Source organism: Nicotiana tabacum, chromosome 11, assembly GCF_000715075.1.
Source record: "Nicotiana tabacum cultivar K326 chromosome 11, ASM71507v2, whole genome shotgun sequence".
Taxonomy (NCBI): domain Eukaryota; kingdom Viridiplantae; phylum Streptophyta; class Magnoliopsida; order Solanales; family Solanaceae; genus Nicotiana; species Nicotiana tabacum.
The window spans coordinates 21,043,290-21,055,410 of record NC_134090.1 but is presented as its reverse complement, the minus strand read 5'-3'; the positions used below and the strand labels follow the sequence as shown (position 1 = coordinate 21,055,410).

The following is a 12,121-nucleotide window of genomic DNA, read 5'->3' as shown; positions in this document are numbered from 1 at the left end:
TCGCGATCTCCACCTTCGCGATTGAGAAGCATGCCAAAGACACCAAAAACCAGTAGTGATAAAACAAGGCAAATTTGTCAGATCCCGAAACACACTCGAGTCCCCCGGACCTCGTTCAATCACACCAATAAGTCCCAATACCTTATCTAAAGGCTCGAAACTCCACGGATAGCATAAAAATCATGAATCGATGATTGAAATCCTTTTTTTAAACTTTCAAGCATTCAAACTTCGACGAACACATTCGAATCATACTTAAACATTCCGGAATGATGCCAAATTTTACGTATAAGTCACAATCACAATACGAACTTATTCCTAGACTCGGAATCCTAAACAGACATTGATAACACCAAAGTCCACTTCAAATCAAACTTTGAAAATTCTAAAACCTTCAAAATGCCAATTTTTTCACAATAGACATTGAAATGCTCCTGGTCCACCCGAAACTCAATTCGAACATATGCCCAATTGGAGAATCATCATACAAACCTATTGGAACCTTCAAATTTTGATTCTGAGGTTGTTTACTCAAAAGTCAAACCTTGGTCAACTCTTCCAACTTAAAATTTCTGAATTGAGAATTATTCTTCCAAATCAACTCTGAACTTCCCAAAATTTAAATTCGACTGCACGCGCAAGTAGTGCACAAGCCGACCTGAACACCATGATTATAAAAATAAAAAACAAAAAGAGTCGCGTTATTTAGTAAGCTCCTATTTTGATATAAATTTTGGCTACTATTTTTCAAAAAAATAAAAAATATTATTTGTTCATGAAACTTGATCAGTGTTTGAAGAAAAATTTTGATGTTCCAAAAATAAGTTTGGGGCAGTTTTGGTGAAATGTTTTCTTCCATTCACAAAACTTTAACTTTTTTTCATGTTAAATGCATGTTCGACCACAACTTCAACTTTCAAAAATTATTTTTCAACACAACTTCTTTTTTTCCCAAGTTTCAAGCAAGTATGTCCAAACGCTAGCTAAAAAAATTCAAAATCAGAAGACGAAAGGAAAACGCAAAAGTAGAGAAATTCATAAACGTTTTACATCTTACTAAAATGCATGTCCTATCACAACTTCAACTTTTAAAAATTAGTTTTCAACACAACTTTAATTTTTTTTTTCAAGTTCAAACAAATTTATGTCGAAATGCTAGCTTAAAAATTTCAAAAACCGAAGACGAAGGGAAACTGAAAAATTAAAGAAAGTTAGAAAGGTTTTGCATTTTATTAAAATGCATGTCCAACCACAATTTTAAATTCTAAAAATTAATTTTCAGCACAACTTTAAGTTTTTTCCCTTCAAATTTTAATTAAATTTATGTCCAAACGCATAAAATAGAAGACTAAAAGAAAACTAAAAATTAAACAAAATCATAAACGTTTTACTAGAAGAAAGTCAGATTTAGAGAGTAGCGATGTGGGACCACGGTGCAGCACATCTCACGTAATTAATCATAACTAGTCTCAGGGTACGCGCTTTGCGCGTGTACCTATATCAATAAATACACAAATTTTAAAAATTACATACATATTATTAGATAATTATTTTATAAAATAAAATTTAAGAATCTTTTTAAAAATAATAAATATTATTCCCATTAGTTAGCTTAACAAATGAAGGAATTTTATTTAGAGCCTTATTGTGATTTACCCAGATTTATGGCGAAACTTATAAAAATTATTGTTTTTATGTGACCTAATACTGAAAATAAAATATAAAAATATTTTTTATCACAATTTCTTTAAAGATTTGACAAATAACACAAATTAAAAATAAATAAATAAAAAGTTGGCATTATATCTTCTTAAAATTTGATAATGACAATATTAAGTTTAAAGAATGACTAATATTGAACTAATATTTTACGAGCAAAAACTTAGTATAAATATTTAGCGAGACGCTTTTATTTGTTGGACTGAATGCAAGAAAGAAACAAATGACAATTTATTTATAATCTGGTTGTCTTCTAAAACTTTATCTTATTGCTAATTTGTTCTTTTATCGATTTGAATCTTAATTTTATACTATAATTGATTTTGCTATATTTTATGATTTTTTTCACCATCGATACTCTTCTTATAAAAATAAGGCGAAATGGTTTCCTAGCCACTTAAACTTGACGGAGTTTTAAAAGCCGATACATAAACTTATAACTTTCCCATTGGAACACTCGAACTTATTTTTTCCATAACTAATAAACATATTTGACCATTGACCATGCCCATGTGGTGTCAGTTGGTCCTAATCAACAGCCCACGTGAGGAACACGACCCACAGGAGCGTGAAAACCCCCCTTCCCAACGCCCAACAGTACAAAATGGGTTGTGTTCTTATTTGTTCCTTCTAAAATACCCCCTCTCCATTTTTAAAAATCTGAAGCTCCATTTTCAATTTTTTTTTCATTTTTTCAGACCGTAAAAAAGGTGGAAAGTTGTATATTTTATCATTGTAGAGTTGAAGCTAAGTTTTGCATCACTTGGACCAAACGAAGCTCGATCAGAACAAGATTAACAGATAATAATACTTGAAGGTGTGCAATCCCGGTCATAAGCTTTTCTTCCACTAAGAATCTCTAACAGCACGATCCCAAAGTTATAGACATCAGTTGTCACATCTCCGTTAAGATCCTTCTTATTAGGTGTAAGCAATCCAAAATCTACAATACGAGCTCCCCAATCAGCGTCCAACAAAATGTTCGAACTCTTCACATCACGGTGCACAATAGGAGGAGAAACTTCCTTGTGAAGGTACTCGAGCCCCTTTGCAGCCTGCATCGCAATCTTCAGCCTAAGGTTCCATCTCAGACAAGAAAGACCGCCGTGGAGATGGTCGTAAAGCGTTCCGTGAGGCATGAGTTCGTAAACAAGAATCTGCTCCCCCATTTCTGCACAATAACCTAACAAATTAACTATACTGATGTGGCAAATACTGCAGAGGATCTCTAGCTCCATCTCAAATTCTCGGCTGTTGGTGTGTATAATCGTAGCAGCATTAGGGACCAGGGTTAGGGTTTTCGCTTCCTTGACGTGTAAGACATCCATTGGTCATTTGCTGACTGGATGGACACGTATGTGTATGTGTAATACACGCGCACATGGTCTCTTGTCAGATGCGTTTATTAGTTATGAAAAAAATGAGTTCGAGTGTTCAAATGGAAAAATAGAAAGTTTATGTATCGGCTTTAAAAAATCCGACAAGTTTAAGTGGCCAGGAAGCCATTTCGCCTAAAAATAAATTAAGTGTTTTGTCAATTTATCAAATAACTTTTCTTATATGATAAATTTGTAAAATAATTGAATTGGATTTGCTAATTAGTTAATTCAATAAATTAATTATTTGTTCTCAACGTTAAAAGAAATAAGTTAGTTTTTATTAATTTAAATTCTAAACATTAGCTTATTCTAATTTTTAAATATTTGACAATAATTATATTTTTTTCCAATAAGAATTTGATTTTCATATGTTTTGAATCTTTATGTTTTGAGAGTTCGTAACTGTTTAGTCAATTGTAAACACTTTAGTCACTTGTTTTTACATAAAGTGTAACTTCGATGGCATGGAATTAGAGGAATGTAATTTACTTTTAATTCAATGTTTAGTCAATTGTTTTCTTAATAAAATAAAGTATTCTAAAATTTCTTAAAATAAAAAAGGTAAAAAAGAAAACATTCCTAGATTTCTTAATATAAATAATAAAAGAAAATACGCATCTAATAACGAATCATTAGTTATTTTGGGTTTGACATCTAATATTTAAAGGTTTTATTATATTGCCCAACGAAGAGAAATTTCAATTTAAGGAAGGTCCTAAATTTTAGGCCAAGTATATTAATGAGAATTAAATTTAAAATTCTAAATAGTAGGAAAGTAACTTAAATTACAATTTTGTCCAATATAAACTCTATTTTTAAAGGGTAAAAAAGGCGAACAACATTTCGCTAAGGGTCTTCGTGCTTTTAATATAATATAGATAGATTACAACCTTTATAATAACTACAGGCTACAGTAACCAATGGAAGCAAGTCCTTACGGATCGTTTGGTTCAAACGATCAAGTTAGTTACATCGATATAAATTTTGAGATTAAATTTTTTCCGTATTTGAATAAAGGTATTAGCAAAAGTTATTATAATTTTTAGACGAAAATCTTGGTATAACTTATTATATAGTTATTTGCATCTAACTCTCTTTCTTGTATTTTTATCGTAAATAATATAGAAACCATTTTATATAGAAAGTAGGATTCGTTATTCAGGATATAATTCAAGAAAAATATAGTATTACAGTCACGTAATTAATCATGTAAGTAATTTTTTTGTTTAAGTAATGCCCGTTTAATATTTATAGTTTTATTCATATCACATATTCAATTAAAACAATTATGTTATAATTTGCACAGGGAGAAAACAAATGTTTGTTAGAGTCCGTTTAGGCATAAGAATTTTTTCAATTTTTTTCAAAATTAGTGTTTGGCCATAAAATTTTTAATTTTCACTTGAAAAAGAATTTTGGAATTTTTCGGAAATTTGAAAAACTCCAAAAATTTATTTTTCAAAATTTTCACTCAGATCACTCACAAAACTTCAAAAACAATCCAAAATTATATTTATGTCCAAACACAACTCTAATTTTCAATTACAATTTTTACTTAATTTTCTAAATTTTTTTTTTTTTAGAATTTTACAATTCTTATGTCCAAACGCCCACTTAGTGTGAGTTTTTGTGGAATAATGAGCGAAAATAAATGCTCTCTTTTTCTCTATACTGAAAGAGTGATGCAATGGCTTGCGTACTTCTTACAATTTAAAATCCCCAGTCAACTTTATAATCCTAGGGATTAGCAAACAGTACCCAATTCACACAAAATACAGATATGTATATTTGTGTGTGTGTATTGAAGTAAAGAATCAATACCTTACACATCTTGAATGGTGTAATTATTTAATAAAATAAAGAGTTTCATCATCACTAAGGGCCTTTATTTGTTAAACAATTTAAAGCAAATTAAATAATCCTATTTATCCATTAGTGAAGACATTATTTTTATTTACTAAAGCAGGAAGAAGACTAGAAAAACAGGGTGGTTGTTCACTAAAGTCCTACTATTAATAGAAACAGTAAATTACGTGCACTTTTTAATAGGGTTGTTCATTTGGATCGGATATCCGAAATTCAAACCGATCTGCTCAATTTCGGATTTCTGATATTTGAATCAGATTTCAAATTATGTATACTAAAATTTCGGATATTCGGATTGGTATAATTTTAACCCGATTTGATCCGAAATCCGAAATTATTAAGGTATGTATAAATACTAAACTTTAATTTCGGATAGTTGGTACTTTCTTCACATCTTTCTCTAAGTTATTACCTTTACAATTGCTGGATTTAGCTATATTGGCACCATAGTACCCTCATAATTGCAGAAATATGAATTTTTCTTGCTGTATTACCTCTTTTACAAAGAAAATATACGTATGAGTTTGCAGTTTTGAGGCATAATAATTCGAACCTCCAGAGAAATATTTTCTTAGAGATGCAATGCTGATTAAAGGGATGAAAAGCAAAGAGATGTTTGTATTAGCATAGAACACAGAAGAAGCAGATAAGGCAGATGCATTAGCCGATTAGATTAGCAATAGCCTTAATAATACGTATAATCCGATCCGAAAATCCAAAATATTTATCTGATCCAAACTTTATAATCTGATCTGATCCGATATTAATTCGGATTAGATTTGGATTGTATTTTGCAGAATCCGAAATCCAAAATTTCAATCCGATCCGATCCGATCCATGCACAGTTCCTAACATCATTTGTGTATTGGTAAAAATTTCGACTTCGACACGTAGGTAAATTGCATGATGACACACCATTATTTAGGATAAGTTTTATCTGCAGAATGGGATAACGGCAGAATTCGATATTACAGAAAGTACTTATGATTCGATGACCCCTGCCCGAAGAAATAAGTGTCATGTCTCGGTGAAGCGCCCCAAAGATGGTTTCAGAGACTTACCAATGAAGTCATGATCCAGAACTTCACTTGGTCCTCAACCGCCCCGTGATGTAATGGATTCACCTATGCCACTACGCTAGATTTGTCACCCGTAACTGGCGAGTATATATCTCGATTGTTACTAACTACTTGGAGCGACGTGCGGAAGTGGGGATGATTATGTGAACGTTAAACTTAGGTTACAAATAACCCCACTCAATTTACTTGTATATTCATTCACAATCTATTGAACTTATTCTTTGTTAGGTTTCGTGAATTGCTGTGAATGAGAAATGTAAGAGGTACCTTTTGAATTGCACCTCTTCATCTCACCATTTCATTATCTATAAATTTAGAGGATATAACCTCAATTTTCAGACATGGAAAATCTGAAAAAATTTCTCCTCTTTTCTACATTGTTGCACTATTATCCAAATAAATATAAGTGTCAAGTGTGATTTGCTCCATTTGTTGAGTTCGCTGAAGTTTTGTAATTTGTAGTACCGCTATCACAGAATAGTTATTCCATTCTATCCTGGGAGGAATTAATCCAAAACTTTGGACAACAATGAGAGGATTAAATTCCTTAAGGACACACAAATATCTTGTGGGCTCGTAATTATTTTATGATTGTTTTATTGAACTAACATTTCTTTTCTTCTCTAATTTCTGATTTAGAACACATACATTCTATACTTAAAGCTGTTAGAGGTGGAGGGATAAATTAGCATCCTTCTATTTTTATCCGGAAGTTTCGGATTCGAGTCTTAAAATGAAAAAAATCATGAAAAAGAGCGCCTTCACTTTAATCAGCCTTATGTGATGCCTATTCGAATTAGTTCGGTCCCAAAGCGAGTATTGCACGTTAGGTAGGAAACGAAAAATTGGTATTATCATCCAAAGGAGGTAAAAAGGAGAAAATGGACAGAAGTGTGTACCACTGCCTCCTTTGTAATATTTAAACATGTCAACACAGAAAACATGCAACACAAGTATATAAATTCTTTACTTTTAATTTTGTACTAGATGGAAAAAAGTATATGAAAGTGATCGCCTTAGATATTTGCAATCATATACAGCTCAGAATTTTTTTTCCTCACTTTAATTGGTTGCCAAGCACCACATGGCCTCATCTTTCACATGCTACAATAGCCTAAAAACTATTATATAAGAAATGTAATGCAATGCACTTAGCCCACCCTCCATTTCATGTTTTCTTTTTGTTCATAGTCTTTTTCTCTCTTCTCTCTATGTCCCATCTAGGAATTAAAGTTTTCTTTCCTCTAACAATGGAGTCACAAGTACACTCTCTATTGCAATTTTTGCAAGTTTCTATAGGCTACTTTCTCTTCTCTTTTGCCATTGCCTTCTCTATTTTCTCTATTTTGCTTTTCTTCTTAAGACACAAGTTTTGGTGTACTTGTGACATTTGCCATTGTTACATAACATCTAGTTGGAGAAAAGAGTTCACTAATCTTGTTGATTGGTATGCTCATCTTCTCCGAAATTCGCTATCTCAAACTATTCATATCCATGTTTTAGGTAATATAATCACAGCCAATCCAAGAAATGTTGAGTACATGCTTAAAACTAAGTTCTTGAATTACCCTAAAGGCAAGCCATTTTCAATTATTCTTGGTGATCTTTTAGGGGATGGAATTTTCAATGTAGATGGAGATTTATGGACATTTCAAAGGAAAATGGCTAGTCTTGAACTTGGTAGTATGTCCATTAGGTCTTATGCATTTAACAATGTGAAAAATGAGATCAAATTCCGGCTTTTACCACTTTTATCCTCTATAGCTCAAGAAGATTTTAGAGGGACAAGTTTGGATTTACAAGATGTTTTTAGAAGATTTTCTTTTGATAATATATGTAAATTTTCTTTTGGTTTAGACCCTGGTTGTCTTGAATTATCCCTTCCCCTTTCACATTTTGCTTTATCTTTTGACTTAGCAACAAAATTGTCAGCAGAGAGGGCAATGGCAGCATCACCATTGATTTGGAAGATCAAAAGGCTTTTGGACATTGGAACAGAGAGAAAATTAAGAAAAGCCATTGAAAATATTGATGTTCTTGCAAGGGAAGTCATAAGGCAAAAAAGAAAATTGGGCTATTCTAATCATCAAGATCTTTTATCAAGATTCATGGGTATTATTGACAATGAAAAATATTTAAGAGACATTGTGATAAGTTTTATTTTGGCGGGGCGTGACACAGTGGCGTCTGCTCTAACAAGCATATTCTGGCTGTTAACGAGTCACCCTGATGTTGAATTACGAATCCGGGAAGAATTGAGTCGAGTTATGCGACAAGATCAAGATTTCTTGATGTTTGAGCAAATAAATCAAATGCATTATTTAAATGCAGTGATTCATGAGAGCATGAGGCTATATCCACCAGTGCAATTTGATTCAAAATTTGCTTGTGAAAATGATTCATTACCAGATGGCACATTTGTGGCTAAAAATGCAAGGGTAACATACCATGTGTATGCAATGGGAAGGATGGAAAATTTATGGGGCCAAGATTATATGGATTTCAAGCCAGAACGTTGGCTAAAAAATGGTACATTTTTGCGAGAAAGTCCTTTTAAATACCCTGTTTTTCAAGGTGGAGTTAGGGTGTGTTTAGGCAAGGAAATGGCACTAATGGAAATGAAGTGTGTAGTGGCTTCTATGTTACAACACTTCGATGTTCGGGCCGTGGCGGCCGGCGGTGATCTCCGGTTTGATCCGGGGCTGACGGCCACCATGAGAGGCGGGCTTCCGGTGGTGGTCAGGTGGAGGAGGGGCCTTTTGAATTTTTCTAGCTAGTAACATGGCCACGAATATGGTTCAAATTGGAGATATTGGCTTTAGGTCTTAATATTTTTCACGTGGGTATGTTGCATTTTGCATACATTGGGCAAGGTTGTCTAAGAATAGAAACATCCCATTTTCGGTAGATGAAAGTGGTGTCAATGCACACTAGGACAAGGTTGCACCTATGTCCCCGCCTATGAATTATGATAATCCTAGAGGAATATTTTTACTACTATTGTTGGGAATTGTTTTTTTCCTCTTAAATTATACATTAATGCTATCAGCTCTCTTCATGGAATTTATCTTAGTTTTTGGTAAATATATATGAGTTTAAAAAATAAAAATTATACATAAAATGTATCTGTAAAATCAGATCACCTAAAAATCAATTCAGATTCTTGAATTGCTGTTATTTGAGTGAAGAACCAAAAATTAATTTGTTTGATATAACTTGTAAGTTCATCAACTTTGTATTTTTCTTGTGAAATATTAACCTGGACAATACCTTGTGCCGATCCACATTTATTATTCAAATTTTTTGCAATTTCTTCTTTTATGTATAATTTCTTAATCGAAATTTAATTTTAATAATATTAATATTATTTTACAAATCATGTATTACATGATTTGGCATACACATACAACTCATGTATCGAGAATCTAATAACATTAAAATAATGTGTGTTGGTAACTTGTTAAAATCAAAGTACGTACTTAAACAACATCGAAAACTAGCTATAACGGCCTTGGAAGGTAGTATCCATACCTTTTAATTACAATTCGTGGTGATAAGAAAAATATGTTACGTTGGTATTCGGTAGAGTAAAGTATTGGGTGTCCGTCGCGGCCCTGCAGTTTGGGCTGTGACAAAAGTGATGTCAGAACAGTTCTATCTTAGGGAGTCTACAAGCCGTGTCTAGTAGAGTCTTGTTTACGGGTGTGTTGTCCACCACACTTATAAACAAGAGGCTATAGGGAATTTAAGACTATTGCTCTTTCTTCTTATTCTAAATCATGTGGTAGAGCTCAGTTGTAAGAATTAAAACTCCTAAATTCTACTTTATTCGTAATACAACGATACATACATCCACAAAGACAATTGGTAAGACATTGAATGTGGCTGTGGAAGAGTTGAGTTAGAGGAACTCGATTTTGCTTCAAGCTTATGATGAGTAAATATAAGGTCTTCAATAGATTTTGTGTGTGTACTAAGACATGTAAGCTTCTTGATAAGGAGCCCTAAGACATGAATATCTATCTACTTATGGTTTAAAAAGCAACAAGAGAATCAGAAGGTAGATACAAGTTTCAACAAGTAAAAGAAGCAAGGTAAAAAAGGGTACGAGGTATCCAGTTAGTGAAGATTATCAGTTTTTACAATTCAAGCAGAGAAATATAAATATTCTGAGTTACCTTCAACAGTAACAGAGGTATGTACAATTGGCTACTCCCATCTTAGTCATGCCCTGTGGGAGCTAATAGATATTGTTTAAGAGAATGATGGGATATCAGGATCCAGCTAAGGTTAGAGTAACCCAAAATGATAGGATGAATTGTTAGCATTAGCTAACATTTTTGAAGGATATTGCAAACGTGGTAATAGTTCTCCTTGTGAGACACCTCAATGGTGCACTCTAGAATAGTACATTTAGATATGAAATACTAGAATGTCTAGAAAATTTTTAGAAGATTGGCACTGAAATCCTAGAAGGGATAAATATTTACCTTTATATGGCTCTCGCCCCTAGTAAAAAAAAGAGAGAATGTTAGGCATCACGAAGAGCCAGTGAGATGAAGCAATGGGAGCTAGAAGTGAAAGAATATTTTGTTGAAGTTTTCAAAATAAAGTGATAGACAGAACTATTAGCCGGAGAATAAGAAGAGAGTAAATGAAGCATTATGAGTAAGATGTGATAAATGGGTGATAACGGTAAATCAAAATATGACAGAACGACAGAGTCTATAGTCAAGTGAAGGAAAAGACAAGAGGTGACAGACCTTGAGACAATAAAACTGTATAAGCCATAAAGTCATACTCTCATTTCGAGAAATAAGTAGGTGACTCGAACGTGATCACCAGAAGGCTAAGTTAGACCCCTGGAGTAAAAGAAATCAGTAGTGACCAAGATAAAACCGAACATGAATTAGGGATCGGAGGATTTGATAATAGTCGACATCATGACAATTTCAGAGATCGCGTTCCATAAATAATAGAATGGAAAAATAAGAATAATCTTTAAAGTTCATTCAGGAAGACGCTTCCCTAAAGCAAACACTGTGAGTAGAGTTAAGCTTAAAGGACTAAGTGTGCCAGATACACTAGGTGTCACCCTTGTGCATAAGGAATTTAGTTATCCCTGGTACAGAAGGGTTACCGTAAGGAGAGTGAGGGTCATTGATGATGTGAAAAGATACTAAAGATGAGGAGGTAAAATATCTATAGGTAGATCGTTGTAGTAGTAAATCTTAGTATTTCCCTAAAGAGGAGGGGGGAGAGATGATGTGATGTGGTATTAAGTCGGAGTTAAGTAGTTCAGTTAACTATGGAATAGTAAAGGAAGAATGTGGTAAAAGACAAAAGGGATGAGGTTTCATTTATTCAGATCCTACATATATGTCGCAACTCTAGAACATCATGCAAACACGACGCCGAAGAGAGGCGGTAAGAGCTCCCGGTTAGGATGTTAATGATTAATAAGTGCGAATGGACACTTGATACATCATGAGCCATTACGAGAGGAAAATTAAGATAAAGACATATCCTAAAAGAGATTACGCAGAATATAGAGATGAGAATGGACCAAGGAGTAGTTAGTAGTTGATTCAAGAAAAGTCTAGTGCTCGTAGCTTTACAAGAGATTATAAGCTCGTAAGCTCGTAAGATGAATGGCACGAGATTAGAGAAATGGCTCGTGACTAGGGATAATTATAGGGTAATTTCGTAAGCTTGTCATGTATATGATGTAATAAGCTAGTAGCTTTACAAGAGTCAGAGGGTCTCCCCTAAGTACTATAACAAAAGACTAGCTGAGAAAATAAGGAAGAAGGCTTCAACCTAAGCATAGTAACTTGAAGAAGAAATGGTCTTGTAACAACAGTCTCACTATAATATTGTATACACTCCATAAAAAAATGGCACCTATCGTGGCTAATGAACGAAAAAAATCAAATGTGATGCTTTAGATCATATGAGTTACAAGAAATTCCAGTATTCGTGGGCAATAAGATAAGCCAAGTATTCATGCAATAAGTGGTAGAATGACCAGGAAAAGTAATTGCTTACATTTAAAGACAACTCATAAGGCACGAAATG

At 33.2% G+C, this 12,121-nt stretch overlaps 2 protein-coding genes across 2 annotated transcripts; one reads left to right on the top strand and one right to left on the bottom strand.

The window, feature by feature from the left end:
- Positions 1–2,513: 2,513 nt before the first annotated feature.
- On the bottom strand, positions 2,514–3,047 carry LOC142165766 (serine/threonine-protein kinase-like protein CCR1). Its single transcript, XM_075224137.1, has one exon. It carries the CDS (start codon positions 3,045–3,047, stop codon positions 2,514–2,516), a length of 534 nt encoding a protein of 177 aa, XP_075080238.1.
- Positions 3,048–7,192: 4,145 nt separating this feature from the next.
- LOC107762611 (cytochrome P450 94C1-like) lies at positions 7,193–9,106 on the top strand. The gene has a single exon (XM_016580981.2). It carries the CDS (start codon positions 7,255–7,257, stop codon positions 8,818–8,820), a length of 1,566 nt encoding a protein of 521 aa, XP_016436467.1. The 5' UTR covers positions 7,193–7,254; the 3' UTR covers positions 8,821–9,106.
- The last annotated feature ends 3,015 nt before the right edge of the window (positions 9,107–12,121 follow it).